At 50.5% G+C, this 22,544-nt stretch overlaps 1 protein-coding gene across 1 annotated transcript; it reads right to left on the reverse strand.

The window, feature by feature from the left end:
- Positions 1–1,573: 1,573 nt before the first annotated feature.
- LHFPL5 (LHFPL tetraspan subfamily member 5) lies at positions 1,574–17,012 on the reverse strand. Its single transcript, XM_045016087.1, has 4 exons — positions 16,211–17,012; positions 2,992–3,228; positions 2,062–2,095; positions 1,574–1,801 (listed from the first exon to the last, which is right to left on the reverse strand). Exons 1-3 carry the CDS (start codon positions 16,620–16,622, stop codon positions 2,079–2,081), a joined length of 666 nt encoding a protein of 221 aa, XP_044872022.1. The 5' UTR covers positions 16,623–17,012; the 3' UTR covers positions 1,574–1,801; positions 2,062–2,078.
- Between the last annotated feature and the right edge of the window lie 5,532 nt (positions 17,013–22,544).

Below are 22,544 nucleotides of genomic sequence, written 5' to 3' on the forward strand. Positions count from 1 at the left end.
CTGCTGCCGAGCGGCCGGGCCCCCGTGCTGGCCCGGGGAGTCGGGCCGGGCCCCGCGGCGCCGGCCCGGCGAGGCGAGTCGGGCCCGGCGGCGCTGGCCCGGCGAGGCGAGTCGGGCCCCGCGGCGCTGGCCCGGCGAGGCGAGTCGGGCCCCAGGCAGTGTGGTAAGGGGGCAGGGAGGGGGTGGGTTGTGGGGGGGTGGATAGGGGTCAGGGCAGTCAGAGGGCAGGGAACAGGGGGATTGAATGGGGGCAAGGGTCCTGGGGAGCAGTCAGGCAAGAGCAGGGTTGGATGAGGTGGTGGGGGCACTCAGGGACAGAGAGAAGGGGTAGTTGTATGGGGTAGGGGTTCTGGGGGGCCATTAAGAATGAGAGGAGGGGTTGGGTGGGGCGGCAAGGGGCAGTCAGGGGACAGGGAAGGGGTGGATGGGTCAGGGGTCTCGGAGTGTGTGTGTTAAGGAACATGAGGGGTTGGATGGGGCACGACCCCCCCCCACGGAGGGGGGGGAAGGAGGGAACCCGTTGTTAAAATTTTGGAGGGAGGAGGGAACCCGTTGTTAAAAATTTGGCAGCTCATCACTGGTTGTGACCCACTGTTCGAGAACCCCTGCAGTAAAAGAAGCATTAAATTTGAAGATCAGGGTGCAGCCTTGCTGGAACTGACCTGATTTCTAGCAGCCATAAGGAAACAAACCTTAAGTTCTACTTAGCTATGTAAATTTTGGATTTAGAGCTGGTACTGCTGTCTTTAAGATCCCCATATCAGAAGAGTATCAGAGGGGTAGCTGTGTTAGTCTGGATCTGTAAAAGCAGCAGAGAGTCCTGTGGCATCTTATAGACTAACAGACGTTTTGGAGCATGAGCTTTCGTGGGTGAATACATCCACTACATGCATCCGACGAAGTGGGTATTCACCCACGAAAGCTCATGCTCCAAAATGTCTGTTAGTCTATAAGGTGCCACAGGACTCTTTTTGCTGCTTTTACATATCAGAAGCGATCACATTCTGCAGATTGCACAGGAGTGTGAATATGCAGAAGACTGCTGCAGGTGGGTGTTCCATGGTGTGACATGAACTGGTAACTAAAGCAGGTAAATGCAGTAATAGTGTGAATTGAACTGATTTTGAGTGACACCATCTTCTCTAGTGGATATGATCGGAATTACCTGCTATGTCATGCTGGAGCTCAGCAGATTTGTGCCAGAAAAGAGGCTTCATCATGATTTGCCTTTAATGTATGTGAGAGGGGGGGTTATGAAGCCAGTTGAGTCCTAAGGCCAATTTTTCACTGCACATGAATCCATTTTCTTGCGGAATTATTTTACCAACTGGACTGTGGCTTTGTCACTCTCCTCTTGTGGGTAATTTCAAGGGGCAGCTTTATAGAAGAAGCCCGTTGAGCTTTGTTGGCATTTGGGCGTTAAATGGTTTCTCTTGTAGAACAATACTCAAGATCACGGAAGAATAAGCCAGGTAAGTAAGTTTTCTAAGGACACTAGCACAAAATCAAAACACTGCAACTTTGCCTTTTATTCAGCAATTTTTTCTTGCAATAAGCCAGTACAAAAGGTGACTATAAGTAGCTAAAGCACATACTGGCTCCTCCTCTTCTCCCCCCCCCCCATTCCATAATGGATTGAATCCTTCCATCCAAATAAATTCCATGAGGGGGTTGAGTCTCCAGCAGCCTATTGCATGGAATCTTTTCAAGAAAGTTTGTAGGGAGAATAGAGTTCCTTCAAAATGATTGATAAGAAAAGCATCAAGTTTCTGGTCGTTACCTGGAGGGGCTCTAGATGTCCCTGGAAAGAAGGAAAAGATTAGAACGTGACAAAACTAATTTAAAATAGATCAACATAGGGTTTTTTAATCCCATTCTGTGCAGTAAGTTATTGCTCCTTTAGTGCCATTAGGTAAAAGCAAAGATATAACTAAAAGCAATGGGAATACAGGGTACTGAAATCCAAACATTACCAGTGATCTTTCAGGAATCCCCCCAAGTATACTTAGATTACATATACTTGGAACAAATTTAGAAGTAATTGCAAATAGGATTACTTACTGTGGTGTTCAGCTTCTTCATTCATGGCCCTCCTCTGTAAAACAAAGAATTGTCTTTATACTAGGGTGAGTGGGAGTGTAACAGGGAAAGAAAAGGAGCAACTGTCTTCAAAAGTTGCGTCAGTTTCATGTGTTAAGGGAAAAGGTGACCTCACTGAGGTGGCAGATGAGTGAGAAGGCAGTGTCTCGTGCCCTGCTGCATGCTGATCATGGACCAACCTCATGCAGTGTCTACTTACTGAGGCAGTCTCCCTGCGTTCATTTAATAGGTGTGGAAATGGACTAGCCCCTGTCTGAGGTTTGCTTTAACATTTGTATAATTAATACATGATGCCCAGGTGTTTCAGAAACCGAATAATGTTTGCAGGATGGATAGTGTTGGATACTAATACATTACCAAGTGCTTTTAACACACACCACCTGGTGCGTGCAATGGGATAGCAATCTCACCACTACTGGGATGAAATACAAGTCTTAAGATCCTTGTAACCAATTTCTTCCGTGGATAAAATGGAGTTTCTCTGCCATCCCTGGTCCAGTCTCTCTGCTGGCATCAATTGCCATATCTGGGTAACATCTGCCCTGGGTAGCTCCCTGGGTAATATCTGCCTTCTCCTGCCTGATTGGCATGGAGGCTGTTAATGGTAAAGTACTAATTTCTATAAAGCAATTAGCCAGGTAGCCATGAGTGGGCAGAAGCCTGACCTGGTCTGTACTGCAGGAACCTACCTGATCTCCTGGTTCTTGAATATCCCTCCCCCCTTTATTTCCCATCCCGAGCACTGTCCAGGTCATTATAATTCACACCTATCATGGTATCTGGGCCCAATGGGCATGGCTGCAGGCTTTATAGGTGGCAGTAGGTTTTGATGTACCCTCTAACAGGTGGGGGGGGGGGTTGCAGGAAGAGAGAACAAAGTGGGGCTGTTACCTTTATTTTCTACTTTGAAATCATCTGGGAGGAGATTATCTTGCCGGTTCCCTAGAACAAAGGCCAGGAAGGAGAGGATGAGGGCATCAAGGATCCCAATGATGCAGAGGATGAAGGCCCAGCGCACGGTGCACGCCCCTAGTGTGTATTTGTCAGTTTTGTCCCCGCACATACGCTTCACTTCATTGGAATCCCAACCATCCGGGTAGATCAGGCAACCTATCATTAGGCCGGCCGCTGCAGGGAGAAAAAAACACCGATGTGGGCACAGCTTGCACGGTGGTAGTGCACTACCATTTTGATGAGCTGGGTGGAAAGCAGCACACAAAAAGATTCCTAGATCCTAATTCAAACTTTTTTCATGAAGGCATTGTGCCCACTCCCCTTTCCACAAAGGTTCAGCAAGTGCTTGTGCGAACTGGAGTGTAACCTTTCACAGCTTGAAGAGGATTTTCTGTGAGCATCTTCTGGAACCTTATCAGTTAGCATCATGCAGCACCTGAGGCTGTGCTCCTGGAAGCTAATGGCAGAGCTATTGCTGTTGACAGTGCAGGATCAGGCTCAGAATAGAACCAGCACTGTCTCAGTTATGTGCTCATGACTACGAAGTGCCAGCTCAAAGAACAAGCTATGGACTAAATGAAAATCCCAGAACAGCTCACTGAGTGATGAATAAACAGCAAAATATCCATTTCAACTGCTGTGCCTCAGTTCTCCACCGCTGGTGGAAATGGAGAGGAAAGTTGCCTCTGCAAAGCTGTTTCTTGGCTGACAAATGCCCTACAAAGCTATTTCTACATCTGAGCATCAATATCAGAATCACGCTCAAAGGCTGAGTTGTGCCAAATAATGTGTTTGTTAAAATGGTTTAGCTCTGGTCTCCAACTCACGCAGCTATAGGTAGTTCAGACTCTTACTAACCAATCTGATTAGTTCCTCACGCCAAAACATCTTCCAATAATAATCATGGTGGTGCACTTTTCTATTGTAAATCTCAAAGTGCTCCACTCAGGTGGGTATTTATCCTTCCAGGCGGAGAAGCTCTAGGACTAAAATTCATAGTGAAGTGCAATTGGGTTAACACCCGGCAAGTGTAGTTTTGCAGCCAGCGTGCGGTGTTGATGTGATCTCACTTTCCTGGAGCCTAGTTATATGGGAGCCAGGTCGAGTCTGAACAGAAAAGTTACCCAAGTATAGCTAGAACAGTACAGTTAAAGTGGTAAAACCACCCCACACCCCAGTGTGGATGAAGTTATAGCAATATAAAGGTGCCTTATACCAGTGTCGTTTATTTCCCCAGGGGGAGGCCAATAAACTACCTTTCTAGCAGTACAGCTATCCACAGTTGGGGTTGTACCAGTGTAACTATTTTGGTTAAAATTGCACCCGTCACCAACACAGTCGTACTGGTACCAAAACTGTGAGGCCAGGTGTGCACTGCAAACTGCCAGCACAGCTATGCTGAGTGGGGGGCTGCTGCACACTGCGGGTTGGCGCACTGTGCCAGCAGAATCCCCTAGCTAGATAGTTATTCTGGCAAAAGTGGGCTTTAACTGAGATGGTTTGTTTCACTCATGGATGCTGGAATAAGCTAGAGTGCCAAAAGCTTGGCTTTGTTGCCATGAGTCGCATCCATCCTTGGAGCGCTTTGCCGCTACAGTTTAGCTATATTGGCAAAGTGGTCCTAGCATAGGCACGACCTTAGCATAGGCCTGCTATCCTTGTTTAACTTTTGATTATCCATGTATGCACCTAGCTGCTTTCAGCTGCTATCACTGCCATAAATGAGCTGGGAGGGGGTTCGTAACCCCCTGGCTGGGCTGTCTAACCAGCCGGAGTGAAGAGAAGCTGTGTTTCCAGGAGCACAATGCTCTTTGAGAAGGGAAATGCTGCTGCAAAATCTCCCATTAATTTGGTCACCTTGGCAACACTCTTCCATTTCTGCATGAATATGCAACAGCATCCTGTCAAAGGCACCATCTCTGTCCTTAGGAACTGTCTCCTCCTAATGGCTTAAAACAGATTTTCAATGGACTTGTTTGAGCTGGAGGAACTTGTATTACCGTTTGGTTAACCAGTGTTGGGCTAACCTCTGCCTAGGTGTATTTTATTGCAGCCCGAGGGATTGACACCCAGGTTAATTTTGAAGTGGTTCCAGTTGGAATCCCGTGTGGTTGACTCCTTTTGTAAACATTTAGATAACCCCGTTGTCTGATCCGTTCCTGGTCCTGAGCTGCTTTCACTCCTGTACCATGTCTGCACCATGTGATGCCTTTCCCGCTGTTGTTAGAGCAAATGCAGCAGTGGCTTCAAGTTTTTCCTTTCAGCCGGGTAGCTTGTCTTCCAAAGTCACAAAGGTGCTTTGGCTGCTAAGTACTGTCTATACTCTCTGAAGAGTCACGACGTGTCCCACTAGGGTGCTAGCCCTCAGAGAAGGATGCCTGGCTCCTAGTCCCAGTTTGCCTCTGGCTGATTGTAAAGAAGTGGTTGGTGGGGGGAAGGAGTTGCAGGGAGTTGTAGCATTTAAATTTTTTGTACTAATGTTTGTATGGTGCCTAGCACAGTGCGTGGACTCCTGGCATCAAGTGATGAATGTTTTGAGATGAAAGGGCAGCAGGGAGGCTGACCTCAGTGCCCACATGAAGGACTCCTTGTATTCTTCCCCTCAAGTTCCTTGCGTGCCACCCTCCTGTCTGTTTATTTCAGGGGCTCCCTGCAATTCCCTATTCTGGGGGCTCTTTCTGTTCCCTATGTCCCCATCTCATACAACTGTTCCCCCTTCTCTTCCTCTGCTCCAGGGGCTTTGCCCAGACAAACCGGGAAATGCTATCCAACCAAGAGCAGGGCTGCACCAGCTTGGCCTGACGAGCAGCAAAGGCTTCTTACTATTATGTGAGACAGGGACTGTCGCATTTGGCCAAAGGTATTGGCCAGTTGCCCACATGAGGATGTAACAAGGGCCTTGCCATGGTTAAATTAACAATAGGCATTGTAAGCACATTTCAGAGTCCGAGCAGCGATTCTCTTTTCAGATGTGTGTGCCTGGGGCCTAGTATGATGATTGATTTGGAGCTTCTAAGCTATCTTAATACAAATACTGCTGCAATGAATTCTTCAAAATGTCCACATATGGCTCCCCCCCAAGGCTGTACAAAGCAACTTCCTAAGCAGATTGAAAGAGACTTCACTGCTCTGCCTCCCCCCCAGCTCTCTGAGTCGGGGCCAATGTTATATTTGTACCGTGTCTAGCCCAAGGGGGCAGACGGCCTATAGTGCAAATGTAATATCCATCGCAAATCCGCATCCTATATAACTTCAGTGCGCAGCCTTCTGCCAGAAACATGCACTTCCCTCATACGCTGCAGAAACATTATTGGGCCGAGAGCTCTGGAATGAGAAACTATTTCTCTCCATGGCGCACGCCCTCTCTCCAGTGAGACCCGCGGCTAATGGTTCCCTGAAGTCGCTGCACGCTCGTGGTTATTGTGCTGTTTAAATTCTGATGCATCAGGTAACAGCAGGTTAGCAGCAGCACCATCCATCCCTCTTGTTATTCAGTGGTGTAAAGATGCTGCGGTTGCCCCCACACACATGCCCTTCCCCCCCCTCACACACACACCCTTCCCTGCAGCCACCATTTCTCTCTGTCACTGGGAACACTGTAGGCCAGAGAATGCTCTCAGGACTGTCGATAGCTGCTGCCTGGCAAGTTTGCTCAGGGTTTTTTTCCAAAGGCTTGCAGGGAGGACAGTAGTAAGGGCATTGTGCATCTTACTGGCTTTCCATAAACCATGTCTCTTCATTTAGAATTTGTGCCTTCCAGTACACTTAATTACCTTCCCTTGCAGCTCAACATGGAGGAGGAGGAGGAGGGGGATGGGCGGGGAAGCTTTAAAGGAATACCTACACCTTGGACTGAGATGTGATCCTGATACAAATAAAATAGAGGCTCCACCCCATCCTTTATGCCCCTGCTCCACCTGCACCTAAAATAACTAGCCTTCTGGTGTCTGCTCAGTCTGAACATAAGAATGACCAGACTGGGTCAGACCAATTGTCCATCTGGCCCAGTATCCTGTCTCTGACAGTAGCCAATGCCAGATGCCTCAGAGGGCCTGAACAGAACAGGGCAAGTAACAAGTGATCCATCCCCCGTTGTTCAGTCCTAGCTTCTGTCAGTCAGAGGCTTAGGGACACCCAGAGCATCAGGTTGCATCCCTGACCATCTTGGCTAATAGCCATTGATTGACCTATCCTCCATAAACTTCTGTAATTCTATTTTGAACCCAATTATACTTTTGGTTGTCACAGTGTCCCCTGGCAATGAGTTCCACAGGTTGATTGTGCATTCTATGAAGTACTTCCTTATGTTTGTTTTAAACCTGTTGCCTATTAATTTCATTGGGTAACCCCTGGTTCTTGTGTTTTGTGAATAGGTAAATAACACTTCCTTATTTAGTTTCTCCACACCATTCATGATTTTATAGACCTATATCATATCCCCAGCCTCCGTTGTCTCTTTTCCAAGCTGAACAGTCCCAGTCTTTTTAGTATCTCCTTATACAGAAGCTATTCCCTACCTCTAATCATTTTTGTTGCCCTGCTCTGTACCTTTTCCAATTCTAATATATCCTTTTTGAGATGGGGTGACCAGAACTGCATGCAGTATTCCAGGTGTGGGCGTACTGTGGATTTATATAGTGCCATTATGATATTTACTGTCTCAATCTCTTTCCTAATGTCTCCTAACATTCTGGCTGCTTTTTTGACTGCTGCTGCATATTGAGCAGATGTTTTCAGAGAATTAGCCAAGATTCCAAGATCTCTTTCTTGAGTGGTAACAGCTAATTTAGACCCCAATGTTCTGTATGTATAGTAGGGATTATGTTTTCCAATGTGCATTACTTTGCATTTATCAACATTGAATTTCATCTGCCATTTTGTTGCCCAGTCACCTAGTTTTGTGAGATCCTTTTGTAACTCTTTGCAGTCAGCTTTGGACTTAACTGTCTTAAGCAATTTAGTATCATCTACAACCTTTGCCATCTCACTCCTTATCCCCTTTTCCAGATCATTTATGAATATGTTGAACAGCACTGGTCCCAGTACAGATCCCTGGGGGACCCTGCTATTTACCTCTCTCCACTGTGGAAACTGAGCATTTATTCCTGAACCTTTGTTTCCTGTCTTTTAACCAGTTACTGATCCACAAAAGGAGCATCCCTCTAATCCCATGACAGTTTACTTTGCTTAAGAGCCTTTGGTGTGACTCTCAGAAAGTTCAAGTGCACTATATCCACTGGATCATCCTTGTCCAAGTTTGTTGACCCCCTCAAAGAATTCTAATAGATCGGTGAGGCATGATTTCCCTCTACAAAAGCTTTGTTGATTCTTCCTCAACATATTGTGTTCATCTATTTGTCTGATGATTCTGTTCTTTACCATAGTTTCAACCAATTATCCTGGTACTGAAGTTAGGTTTACTGGCCTGTAATTGCCAGAATTGCCTCTGGAGCCTTTTTTAAAAATCAGCATTACATTCTATCCTCGAGTCATGTGAGTCAGGGGCTGATTTAAGTGATGGGTTACATACCACAGTTGTTAGTTCTGCCATTTCATACATGAATTCCTTCAGAACTCTAGGGTGAATACCCTCTGGTCCAATTATTACTGTTAAATTTTATTAATTTGTTCCAAAATTATTTTTTCATTGATCAACAAACACCTCAGTCAGGCACAGTGCCTCAGATTTGTCCCCTAAAAGGAATGGCTCAGGTCTTAGCTTTTGCAAAGCAATCTGGTGCAGGAAACCATCTGCCTTTCTAATGCATCGGCCAGGCTGGGTAGCAGAGAGTGGTCTCTTTCAAACAAGAACAGCTGCTGCCACATTAGTGGAGTTTGTTCTACGCCTCATAAACATGAACCTATCCTTGATCTCAAGGAGCGATGCGCACACACATGAGGTTTGGTGTGCCTCTCACGAGTTTTTTCACACTCTGAGTATTTCTGCAATCAGTCATTGGACTTATTGGTGGACTTATGCATTAAAGTTGGTGGACAGCTGGTGGACTTATACATTAAAGTCAATGACGCTGCTCACCCCTGGGAATAGAGGCCCCACAATCTGGCCTTATGTGGTACCAGGCAAGTCCACCAACTCATTGCTCTGACTCACTCACTGGAAATAGTTTATTCCACCCTAAAATCTTATTTTCTCAGCGGTTCTTTCTCTAATTGAGGTTCAACCACTTGCCTTTTATGCTGTTAGCGCCATCTTTGACTAGCAGCTGTGCACAGTACAAAGGCTGAAGGAAGGAAGTTAAGTTAATAAGGCACCATGGATGCGAATGGAATTGGCGGAGAGAGCTGGGTTCAGCTGCTATTGTGTGTGCTGCTCTCACGTCAAAGGCTTTTATATGACCAACGGCCCCAGATCTTATAGACTTGAAGGCCAGAAGGTACCATCATGACCATCAAGTCTGACCTCCCGCATGTTGCAGCTACACCCAAGGCACAAACCTATTCCTCTTTCTCACTGAATTCAAGGCAAGAAAAAAAAAGTTAGGAGGGTAAGAGAGAGAGAAGATTACCCTCACTTTTACAGGTGAGGGGACTGGTGGCACAGAAAGATCGTGAGACCTTGGACCAGTGTGACAGAGTGGCCCCCTGGCGGTTTGCTACCCTGTCAGCAACTCATGTCAACCCTGATGTACTCACTGCACTCCTACTCATTGTTGTCATAATGTTTACCCAAAAGATGGCATGTAACATATCACTGGAACTCAGAACTCTCTGATCATTAATATTCTTGCATGATGTATGTATGGTAAACCTGCAAAGGACTTTATAGAGCTGGACAACAAATGCATTCTTAATATGGATTGTCAAACAGTGCGTAAGCCATGACTGTTCCAGACAGAGGCATGTGGTTCTGCCTCCTTGAATGTGTCTCTGATGTAAATTAAGCCAGGAAGGCAAAGAAAAGCCCATTTACATGCCAGGTAAACAAAGCCAGTGGGGGAGCAAGTGGGGAAAGATAATGACTTAACAGGCTCACTGGGGGGGATGGAGACTGCACCCTGGGATACCTTCCTGCCTCTTGAAGCAGGGTCGGTGAACTTTAGGCAGATATACGGGGAGAGAAAAGGCCATTCTGGCATCCATCCCTTGGGGAACTAAAGGGTCCAGAGCTCTTGAAATCATAGAACACTGGATGCTTCAACCACGGGGTTGAAGTCTCTCGGGACCAAGTGTATGTAAGAAACCTGCTTAGGCGAAGATTGTAACTTGCTGAAATTAAGTTTTTAGTGTTAGAAGCATATTTTTACCTTTGTTTGCTTATAACCCTTTTTCTCTTTATTCCTTATATTTGGCATCACTTAAATGTATGCCTTTTGGCTTAGTGAACTTGCTTTACTTTTAATAATAACCAACACAGAGCTGCAGTGAGTCCTTGATAAACCCTAGTTGGATTGACGAGCTGCTGTTTACTGTCTCTTTAAAGGAGCAGTGAACTTAAGGTCTAGAGGACTGGATGCTACAGGGCAGTGGGTTTGGGGGAAATTTGGGAGTGGGGGCATGTTGGGGTCACCCTGTGAAAAGCCAGGATGTGACCATGCTTCTAGGCTGGCTGATAGGGTCAGGGCTGTGAGCTACAGCAGAATACCATTAAGGCACCCAGAGTTTCAGGGCAAGGGTGACACAACCCCTTACTGGCCTGGTTGAACCCCAAAGTGTCACAACAAGTCACTGTGGCAGAGTCACAGAATTGAACCCAGATCACCTGAGTCTCAGCCTTAACCCCAGACAATCCTTCCTCTCAGCCCATCAGTTGCCACTGGAGCCTTTTATTTCAGCTGGTGTCCCTTCCACGCCCCCCACCAGTGGAGATGTGATAGAGAAATCAGAGAGAAGCTACAGGCTCTGTCCATGGTGCTAACACAATCGAGGCTGTGGAACACTCTACCATGGGACTTGGTGGAAACCGCATGGTTTGCAATATTTAAAACTAGACTGGGCAAAGCCCTAAACATATTGACTCTCAAGAACAGTCCAGCACAGGCCAGGGAGAGGGTGTTGTGGGCTGGACTGGATAATATCATGGCTTCCTTGGCATGGCTGAGTTTGGTTGCATCTGTCTAAAGACCTGCCCCCCTGCAGGAAGGAAATCTGGTGGTGTGTTTGAAACATGTGTTCCCTAGCAAAGCACAGGTCTGGCAGCAGGCCCGCTGCCTCTCTGGGGCAGGCTGCATTGTCCATTTGCTAGCAGCCAGCTCAGGCACAGCCTGAAACCCTTTCTTCACCATGGGCTTTCCAATGTCCAAACCCAAATCATTCATCAGTGCCCCCAGCTCCAGCACACTAATGCACTTGCACTTCTTGGAGGGAGTTAAAAGCCAAGGCATCCCAGCCTGGCTGTCCTCTATTTGTTGTATGTTAACTGGAATGGGAAGGTAATAGCTTTTAGCCTCCATATTTCATCTTTGATTGTATGTAAGAGGAAGGTGGCTGGCTGTCAGTCATATCCCAAACCCTCCTTTACCCAAATCAGATAAATGCTTTATTTTATTAAGGAGATTGAGCTCTCTCACCATGTTTCTCTCTATTATTAATCTGTTTAAAAGCCATGTGTCACCTGAACACAGCACAGCTCCTAACCCTTCCCTCTCTGGTCTGTCTGCCTCCAAAGGGAAAAGATGGTGAGAAGGAACTAAGACTTTGCTGCTTTTTTTAGAAAATCAAGCTCCTTCCCAGGTGCTGCATTGTTTCCCCATGTGTCATGTTAATAGCAGAAGCAAATATATAAGAAATTGCTACTCAAATCTTCTGGGGCAGCAAACCTTTGGTTGTTCAAGTTCCTTGGACTTTTGAACTGCTTCCAAGCCTCTTATCTTAATCTTTGAGATTGTTTCCTTTAGACCAGTTGGAATTAGCCGATACCTTAATGGCTAAAGTCAGCCCTGCTGCAATTCCATTGCCTGCAGGGGCTTTCCACCAGCACTGAAGCTGGCCCAACTTTCTCTATCTCCGTGGCATTTTCACCACCAGCAAGGCTCCCTGCCTGCTGAGCCAAGCAGGAACTGTAACAGGATGCTGCCTTCCTCTTTGACATCAATATTTCAGGAGGCTGGATGGGATTGGATTTCAGCAGCTTCTCACTGCAATAGGGAAAGCACACAGCCCTCACCATGCCCCTTGCCTCTGAGGACTAGTATTGCTGGCAGGGTTTAATTAATGGTAATTTCACCCAGTAAACCCCAGGCTAAGCTGAGTGGGTTGGGTAGCCTGAAAAGTTGTTATCCTTCTGTCCCTAGTGTCACGGTAAGATGCATGCCCTACTTTCTGATGTGCTGGGTAAACGAAAGGAGCACTGACCAACAGTGGCTGTAAATTGCTTTGCCATATTAGTCTGCTCATGCTTATCTGCTCCCTGACCTGGCATCTGCGTGGCCTGTAGTCACTGCAACCTGAGTTCATTAGGTGGATAATTTTATGCCCAATAACACTTGCCTTACTGCAAGCCAATCAAGTCCCATACCTCAGAGCAGCAGGTGACTGCCACAGGAGTTGGGAGGGAATCCTCCCCCCCCATGCACAGAATTGCACCTCTTGTTGGGTGCCTAAGGGCTTTGCTTCATATTCCTCTACAGCATCACCTATTGGCTGCTGCAGTGAGGGGAGAGGCTTAGTGGACTAACTGTCTGAGATAATATGGCAAATCTTGACCTCATGTCCCATTTTAACTCATGCTCCTCATTTGTTCTCTGCAAGCCAGGAAAGAATTACAGGGCATGCAGGGGCAGCGAGTTATATGGGCCCATGGTGCCCAGTCTCCAGCAACATTCAAGGCCTGGGGGCCTGGCTCCAATGATGAGCTGCCAAAATATTAACAACCAGTTCCCTCCTCCTCACCCCATGATGGGGTAGTGGCCCCCCACCTCCCGGAACTCCTGCCCCATCCAACCTCCCACGTTCCTTGACACCCCACTCCCAGGACCCCTGCCCCATTCACCCCCCTTCCCTGTCCCCTAACTGCCCCCTGCCGCCCCATCCAATCCCTCCTCTTATTCCTCATGGCCCCCCAGGACCCCTGCCCCAACCAACCACCCCTTCTCTCTGTCCTGACTGCCCCTGGAACCTCTGTCCCTGACTGCCTCCCACCGCCCCATCCAACCCCTGGTCCTTCCTGACTGCGCCCCCAGGACCCTTGCCCCCATTCAATTCCCCTGTTCCCTGCCCTCTGACCGCCCCGAGTCCCAACCCTAATCCACCCCCCTGCCTCTATCCAACACCCCCTCCCTGCTCCCTGCCCCCCTTACTGTGCTGCCTGGAGATGGGGGCCGTGCCACCCAGAGTCGGGGCTGGGAGCCGCGGGCGCCGGGCCGGAGTTGGGGGCCAGGCCAGCCCGAAATTGGGGGCCGGCCCGCAGTTGGGACCGGGGGCCAGCCCAGAGCTGGGGGCCAGAGTCGGGGGCCAGCCCAGAGCTGGGGGCCAGAGTCAGGGGCCAGCCCAGAGCTGGGGGCCAGAGTTGGGGGCTGGCCCACAGTCGGGGCCGGCCCAGAGCCACTGGCCAGGCCAGAGTCGGGGGCCGGGGGCTGGCCTGGAGCCGTGCCGCCCAGAGTTAGGGCTGGCCCGAGGTTGGGGCCGGTCTGGAGCCACTGGCCAGGCCAGAGTCGGGGGCTGGACCGGGAGCCAGCCCAGAGCCACACTGCCCGGCCGGCCGGAGTCGAACCTGGGGTCGGGGCCGGGGGCCGGAGACACGTGGCGCCTAGAGCCCTCCTCATGCCCCCTGCCCCAGCTCACCTGCAGGAAGCTGCTGCTTCCTTCTCAGCCCTCCCAGGCTTCCCGCGCTAACAGCTGATTGGCGGGAAGCCCGGAGGGGGAGCCTTCCGAGGAGGAGGCAGGGGCAGAGCTGGAGCCAGGTGAACTGGGGCCGGGGGCAGGGCAGGGCAGGGAGCTGCTGGAGCTTTTGTTAAATTTAAAAGCCCTTTACAACCGGTTCTAAAAGGGCTTCTAAATTTAACAACCGGTTCCCGTGAACCAGTGGGAACCGGCTCCAGCTCACCACTGCCTGGCTCCACCAATGTTCGGGGCTGGGTCTCTCCCCCTGGCCAGCCCCCACCTGGCACCCCTGCGCGCCTCCCCCAGGCCCAGAGCATTCCTGCCTCAAGCCGGTGGCTGCCCCCTGCAGCTCCCTGCTGTCTTGGCTCTGCAGGCTCCCGGCATCAACTGCCACCGCAGGGTTCTAGTGCCCTCCATCCACTAGTGCCAGGTGCCCCTGCCCCTGCCCTTCCACCTCAGACCCCTCCCTTTTCCAGCAGGACCCTCCACCAGCACAGGGAGCTCCCCACCTGCAGTCATCACTCCAGTCCCACTCTGGGCAAGGGGCAGCCCCACCCCCACCCCCAGTGAGGCTACAGTAAGGGGCAGCAGCAGGGGAGGAGGTGCACACGTGATGGCAGCCTTCCCCCCACCCCGGCACCCACCACAGGGGAGGTGAGGGGGTTCCTGACCTGAGAGGGCCCTAGGAGCACGTGCAGTGACAGTGGTGCAAGGTGAGTGTGCTACTGGGAGGGACAGGGGGGTCCCTCCCCTGGAGCTAGCTGCTGCCAGCTGGGGGGAGTCCTCCTCTCTGGCCTAGCCCTGCGGCAGCCTGCCTGCACCCCAAACCCCTCCTCCCCAACCAGAGCCCTCATCCCCCACACCCTAACCCTCTGCCCCAGCCCTGAGCCCTCTTCGCCATCGTGAACCCCTCATCCTCAGCCTCACACCACAGCCCTCACCCCACACCCCAACCCTCTGCCTGAGCCCCTCCCACACCCCAAACCGCTCATCACCAGCCCCACCCCAGAGTCCTCACATTTTTACATTATTTTAAAAAATATATATCGGCTTATAAGGCAGGTGTGGGGGGCGGGATTGGACCCGTTCTGGACACCACCAAAAATTATACAAACATGCTGCCCCTGAGGACGTGCGTTTTAGATGCAGGGAACTACCCCATCTCCAATGGCAGAGGAGGCAGAGAGAGAGGTGGATGTGCCTCAGGCCCACATTCGTTCCTGGCTTTCTCACCTGTTTCTTTAACTGGAAAGGATTTTGTCTTTCTGCTCTCAGTAGTGCAGGAGAACCACACGCATGCATGTTTGCTTCACCCAGCATCTTTCAGTCCAGAATTGGCCTGGCCTCGCAAGCTCTGAGCTGGCTCCTACCTTACAGAACTAAGCTTTGGGCAGAAGTGGTTAGTGGAAAAGTGCCCCATTCCAGGAGGGGCCCCACTGAAATCAATAAGATAGTTCATGTAGGATGGTGCTTTTCATGATGAGTAAAGTATTAGAGTGTGGCCCTTTATATCTGCCTAAAGTAAAGCTTTAGATGGGAGATGGTTCTGAGCAGTTCTCCCCTTCATGCTTCAGCAAATGCAGCTACTGCACCAGCAAGAGCATTGCTTACCTATGTGCAATGAGTTTGACAGGTCCCAGCCCATTTCTCTAGGGCCTGGTGTCCATGTTGCAAAACCCCTCTCACGCTTGGCCCTAAATGACACCTTTATTGGTAAAGTGGCCTAGCACATAGAGCACTGAACTGGGACTCGGGAGACCTGGCTCTGCCATTGGCTTGCTGGGTGACTTGGGGCAAGTCACACCATTGGTCTGTGCCCCAGTTTCCCCCTCTGTAAAATAGGGGTGATGCAACTGACCTCCTTTGTGAAGCACTTTGAGATCCATGGATGAAAAGTGCCATGGAAGAGCTAGGTATTATTATTACTGGCAGTCTCAGCAAAGACCCCCCATGAGTGTGTGGCTCAGGAAGACTATAAACTACCTTCTTCCTCTGTGATGTCACCCTGCCAGGGCATGAATGAGGCACAAAGGTAGGGTAAATGGGAGCAGGGGAGAGAATCTCAAATGCCTGAATGGGCCTGTTTTATGACTGGGGAGGACAGCAGGTTCTAACTCTGTCCATCCAGCTCCTTTCACAAGCATTAAATTGACCCAAATTGTAGAAAAAAAAATACAGAGTTAAGTTTCTCTGTTCAGTCTGCAGTTGCCAGCCCTTTATATTGCTTCCCCCAGCTCTGGAATTGTCCTGATCTCAGATGGGCCCTGCAGAGGCTGTGGTAACACAAACAGTAATGAGTTGACTCTGGGCCATAGGTGCATTTTTGCCCCTGGGACTGGGTTGGGCTGTACCCCCTGGAGCCCCACAAGCTACTCACCTGCCGCCAGCTGCATCCAGGCACAGATTTTGTAGACAGTGGCTGAATTGCAGAAGAAGAACAGGCTGAAGCAGAGGATGCAGCCAATGATGAGGAAGGTGGAGATGCCCACGAAGAACATGGCTGTTTTGAAGGCACTGGAGGGGATGGTGCCAAAGTCCAGGGGGCTGCCCTTGCAGATGAGCTCGCCAGTCAGGGCGTTGCCAATGCAGTAGGAGAAGAGGCCGAAGTAGCCGGCCTGCGGCGTGTCGATGCTGTCACCGATCCAGTAGGGTTGGATGAAGCTCACCACCATGATGACGGCGAAGCAGAGGGTGAAGAGCGCCCACAGCACCCCCATGGCCCGGGCGTTCCGCACGTAGTTGGTGTGGTAGATCCGGGCCGCTTCCTGGGCTGGCAGCATCTTCCCCATGGCACGGCTGGGTGGGCTGCTTCTGGGCTGGCCCAAGGCTGGAGGTGTGGGGCCAGGGGCTCCCTGGCTGGTGGGGCTGCCTCCTTGTGGGCACCAGGCTCAGGCTGTGGGCTCCCAGGGAAGTTAGTGAGGGGGGGAAGGTGCCCTGCACCTGCACCCCCACCCAGGGGGCAGCTCTGGGACCCAGCCCAAAGCCCCGTGTTCAGGGCCCAGCTCTGGCGATCAAGCTCCGTGTCTAGATTCTCGGCTCCAGACCCCGTGCCCGGGTCCGGGTCCAGGCCGGGATGGGCTGACCGGCTCCCAGCCGCGCTCCTGGGGGACCAGCCGCTTCGCTTCGGCTCCTCCCAGCCCCGTGTCTCCCGGCGCCGCTGCCTCCTCCCCGGCGTCCGCCGCGCCCGCCCCCGCCTGCCGCTTGGTTCCCCAGCCCAGAGTCCGGCAGCGGGCTCGGCCCCCTGCCCCTCCCCGGAGCCCCCTGCCCGCTCCCTGCGCGCTGCGCTCCGGCTGGCTCCGGGAGCGCGATTCAGCACCGCGGAGAGCGCCCGCCGGGAAGCCGCCCGGCCCGGCCTGGGCAAAGGGGCCGGAGGCGGCGGATCCTCGCCCTAGGGTGGGGGAGGCTGCCCTGGGGGGATCGCGCCTTGTGAGCCCGCGGGTGGGGGGGCTGGATGGAGCGATCTAGGGTGAGAACAAGCCAAGAAGCCATGGCACAGGTCCCTGCCCCCTCCTACCCCCAGGCACCTGCGCCCCGCCCCCCCGCAAGCCCCCACCTCCCAGACACGCTCTTCCTCCGTCCATCATCCACTGCCCACCAGCTGGGGGCCCCGCCCCTGTGCAAGCAACCAACCAGGGACTAGCCCCTGAATGGGGTCAGGGGGCTGTGCCTAAAACAAGGGACAGGAAAGGTGGGGAACCAGCCAAGCGGCTCTCGGGGCTTGTGGGGGGAAGGACAATATGGTTATAGGGCCAGATCTTCAGCTGGGAGGAAATCACTGCACCTCCATTGAAGTTAATGGTTCATTTAGCCCAGCTGAGGATCTGCCCTACAATCAGAGAAGTGACTGTATATACAGCACCATTTCTGTGCAGGGGGGCTGGAACAATTTGTGTAGTGGGGGTGCTGAGAGCCATTGACCCAAACTGTCAACCCTGGATATGATGGAAACCAATTCAAGCCAGGGGGTGCGGCAGCCCCTCTCATTCCAGCACCTGTGTTTTTATGTTTTAGTGCTGGTGAAAGTGCTGGATTGACCCTCCCACATGGGGAAGTCCTGTTTGTTCGCAGCTCAGATACACCACCAGTGAGTTTTCTCCTTCTTACTCAGCCTAGCTGCCCCTTACCTAGCTGTATCTCTGCTGGCAATTTGGTGGGAAATCTTCCCCCATTGCACTAGCCTCAATAGTGCTAGCATTGGCCACAGCAAATGGTGGAGGCAGGATATTATGCCCGTCTCATCTAACCCTGTCCTGACATAGGTGTAAAGCAACCTTAGCCCCATCTCTGTGGCTGCGTCCAGGGGCAGAGCAGCATCGTTGTTTATTTGTATTGCCATATGCATAAGAGCCGCAGTCCTAGACCAGGACGCCATGGCGTCAGGTGCTGTACAAACCCAAAACAAAAGGACAGTCCATGCCCCGAAGGACCTACAAGCGAAGTGCAGTGCAACACACAGCGAGATTTCCCAATGATGTCGTTGCTTTCCTGGGGGGAGGGATTTAATCGATACCTCGGTGTTAGCATTCAATATTGTCTGAACTCCTTTAAAAGGAAGAACTTTATTATTATTCTAGCTCATTTAGAAGGGATAATTTCATGTGCTGTAGCATATACTACTTACTGGATGTTTCACTCCATGCATCTGATGAAGTGGGTTCTAGCCCACAAAAGCTTATGCCTAAATAAATGTGTTAGTCTCTAAGGTGCCACAAGGACTCCTCATTGTTTTTACTGTTATCTGAGATGATTGCACTGATCTGGAGAGGTTTCAGAGGACAGGGGAAGAGAGTTATACCAGAAATGCGCTTGACCCACAGGGATTGCCTTTCTGGTTTCCCAAGGGTGCTGCGTCTACCAGGAGCAGGATGATGTTGACTCTGACGGCCAAGGTAAATGTTGGGATGGTGCTGAATTATTATGAATGACTGGTTGATATGAATGTAGTAAGGCTTGGTACATCTGAATTTGCTAAAGGATTCTGGGAGCAGGGTTCTCTTAGTATCAGATAGCATGCTGAAATTGCACTTGAATGCTGATAGAACTATGGATTATAAATGGTTAACCAGAGGCTCTATGTGTGTGTATTTTAGCTGATGCTTTTATCATGATTAAAGCTATGTTTTAGTCATGGGTATTTTTAGCAAAAGTCATGGACAAGTCACGGGCAGTAAACAAAAATTCACAGCCCGTGACCTGTCCATGACTTTTGCTATATACCACTAACTAAAACTTGCGGGGGGGGACGCAGGTGCTCTGGGGGGTGCGGTCCGGGGGTGCTGCAGGTGCTGGAGGGGGTGGCCTGGGAACCCCACTGTGTTGGGGGGAGACGGGCAGCAGTGCACAGCCCGGGACCCCTGCTGGTGCTGGGGATGGGGGAGGAGGGCAACGGCAGCATGCAACCTGGGACCCCTGATGATGATTGGGGGGAGGGTTGGCAGGCTCCCTACCTGGCTCTGACCAGCATGTCCCTGCAGCTCCTAGTGGGAGGGAATGCCGGGGTGGGGGGCTCCACGCACTGCTCCCACCACAAGCGCCTGCTATGCAGCTCTCATTGGCTGGGAACCACAGACAATGGGAGCTGCCGGGGTGGCGCCTGCAGGCAGGGACAGCGTGCAGAGCCCCTGGCCCCTCCGCCTAGGAGCTGCAGAGACATGCCGGCCACTTCTGGGGAGCCCCAGCCCCCAAGGTAAGCACTGCCCCAAACCCCTGCCCCAGCCCTGAGCCCCCTCCCACACCCAAACCGCTGCTGTTGCTGTCCCAGGGGCTGCCCAGCCACAGGGCATATTTCAGGGGCATGTAACTCCTTTGAGAGTGAGGTGTATAAGTACTAATAACATCATATGTGCAGTGGCAGTTCCCCAGTTAATATCTAAAGAAGTCTGTGACTCTGTGGGACGGGGTCTCGGGGTAGTCAACACCCTGCTATGAGGGATTTTTGTGGGACTTTTGGACCAGAGGGCTTCAGGGTAGCCAAAACCCAGCTCTGGGGGACATTTGACAGACCAAGTACTTGAGAAGAGAAGAGAAGAAGAGGTCTCCATCGAGGACCGATAGCTATACCTGCTTTGTTTGCAATCAGGATACTGTGTAGGGCCAATGTTGTAGGGCCTGAGGGTTTATGCTTGGGGAATTGAGGCTTGTTGAGAAGACATATTGTATAACCTTTTACTGCTTGTGTGAGTCTTTCTCAAATAAATTGCTGTGCATTAAGCAAATTGTATCTGAATTTTCACTGGTACAATCTGCCCAGCTGTGGGCCATTAAAGATCTGTTTCAATGGTCAGGACAATAAAAAGAAGGGCTGGAGAAACTCACCTGCTGCTGACCATCTGTTACCGCTCAGGATGGCTAATAAAAAGGCTGCAAACTGAAAGGGTAGCAAACAAGTTAATCATTGTTAAAAGTGGACCGAGTGTAACAGGTGAGAAACCTGCCCGTTCCCAGAGCTGGGTTCCTTTTATCATCCAGTCAACCTGAGTAACTGAAATGTTTTTTAAAGCAAATATATCCAAGAACAGGTGCTGTTTGCCAGATCCTTCTTGAGGCTCAATGCTGCCAAGTGTTTATCAGTAATGCTGTGGAGCTCTAGCAGACACTTTTCAGGAGTGCAAAGTACAACTGGACTGGCTGAGGAGAGAAGGTGGGCTGGATGTTTACAGGTTTTTGTCACAGTGCTCTGGCTAATTTATATTCAGATGCTACTAAATAGTTCTAATTAGACTATTTGCTCATTTCAGTGGAACGCCCACTCTTTTAGATGCATCTGGCTATACTGGAGAACTAAGTTTCCTAGCCCCCTTGTGGCACATTGTTTGGCACTGAAGTGGTTAAGTGGACTAGATTTACTGATACGGGTTTGCAAAGCAGCAGAATCAACTTTCATTTTATTATCGTATCCCTTTAAAATGAGGTAATAAGTGAGAGAGGCTTGTCTGGTGCTTAGATCATGGGACCGAGCGCCTGGGGTTCTGGAGTCTATTTCCGGCTTGGCCAACAAAGTCACCTTGTACAAGTCACTTTAGCTCTTTTGTGACTTGGCTTCCCCTTCTGTAAAATGAGGGGACAGTGCTTCCCTAACTCCCTGGTCTGAATTCGCAACTGGTGGTAAAACGTGCTAAGGTCCTTGGAAGAGAGGTGCGATATAACTGCAGAGCAAAATAGAGTTGTCATGGAGTCCCCGGGCGATGCTTTGGGACTGCTCCCCACAAAGCCAGTCAGGACTTTGCGGAGCCTCCTCTCCCTTGGAGCAGACTGTCTTCAGGGCAAGAAGCTCACACAGTTTCACCTTCCTGGGTCTGACCTTGGAGCATTCAGCATCCTCTGCCCCTCCTTGTGCTTCCCACAGTGAGTCCGCCCCGGCGGGGTTCTGGGGAAGCCACAGGGTCCTGCACACATACCCCACTTCGCAGTCAGACGTGACTCTTAGCCAGCCAGTAAAACAGAGGTTTATTAGATGACAGGAACATGGTCTAAAACAGAGCTTGTAGGTACAGAGAACCAGACCCCTCAGCTGGGTCCATTTTGGGGCCCAGTGAGTCAGACAACCCCGTCTGCCCACACTTCCCGTCCCCAGCCAGCTCCCAACTGAAACCCCCTCCAGCCCTTCCTTCTCTGTTGAGTTCCTTTCCCAGGCCAGGAGGTCACCTGACCTCTTTTTCTCCCACACCTTTAGCATCCCCTTGCAGGGGGGAAGGGCCCGGGCCATAAGTTACCAGGAGATAGAGTGGCAGCCAGAAACTGAGGCACCCACACAGTATTCAGAGAAAACATAAAGAACAGTCCCACTTTGTCACAAGAGTCAATGCAGCAAAACTGCTCAGACCATCTTGTACGTCTCAGAGCTCTTTACAAATATTAATTAAGCCTAAGCAACTAGCCCAAGGTGACTCAGTGAGTCCAGGAATACAACCCACAAGCAATGACTCCAAGTGGTATAACCACTAGGCAGCATTCCTACCTTGCAGAGGAGGACTCATTGGATAGGAATGGTACCCTCTGATGTGAAATTGTCTCTTTTCTGGTGAAACCTTTGGGTGCCATTTGTATTAGCACATGAGGGCCCTTTGCCTGTTTCTTCAGGCTATTGAGCAAGCATGGCTTGATCACTCATGTGTATATTTTGCTTAGCTTGCTTGGCTTCTTTCTCATGCCAGTGAATATGAAAGTGGAAGTTTGGAAAATGTAATGCTCCCTGTGGCATGACCTAAAGAATGAAAATATATGGAGGTAGGCCCTGATCTGAACTCTGGGTCCAAATTCCATATATCCATCAAGGGCTGGATCAAAGCCATGACTCCCCAACAGCTTGGGCTTTGGAGATCTTGGGTGCCAATCCTGGAAAATCTGATCTCCTGTTTCCATGGAGTAGATTTCATTTCTTGATATCTCTGTTAAAAAAACCAAAACAGCTGTCCAAAGATCTGTTTGATGGAGATACGACCCGCTTCTGATTCTGTTCATGAAAGATTTTCTCTTTGTCATAGGAAAAAATTACCAAATTTCCCTCAAATAGTCTGATATTTGGATCATGGCCAGAGTGGAAGGTCCTAGCTCAAATTCAGACAAAAATAATTACAATGGCGAGTTTAACTAGGAAAAGGCAACTTAATTCCCTAGCACAATCTTTCTCTTAATTCCCTTTGTTCATAGACCAAAATGTGTTTTCATTGGGTGGCTCCCTGTCTGCACTGATGGTTCTGGTTCAGTGCCAT

The sequence above is a fragment of the Mauremys mutica genome, chromosome 4, assembly GCF_020497125.1.
Source record: "Mauremys mutica isolate MM-2020 ecotype Southern chromosome 4, ASM2049712v1, whole genome shotgun sequence".
NCBI classification, from domain to species: Eukaryota; Metazoa; Chordata; order Testudines; family Geoemydidae; genus Mauremys; species Mauremys mutica.

Bases quoted from the DNA above. Each gene is read 5' to 3' on its own strand.
- LHFPL5 (XM_045016087.1), bottom strand. From the start codon at position 16,622: ATGGGGAAGATGCTGCCAGCCCAGGAAGCGGCCCGGATCTACCACACC. The intron at 3,229-16,210 runs GTGAGTAGCTTG...TTCTCCCTGCAG, and splicing joins CTGGATGCAGCTGGCGGCAG to CGGCCGGCCTAATGATAGGT.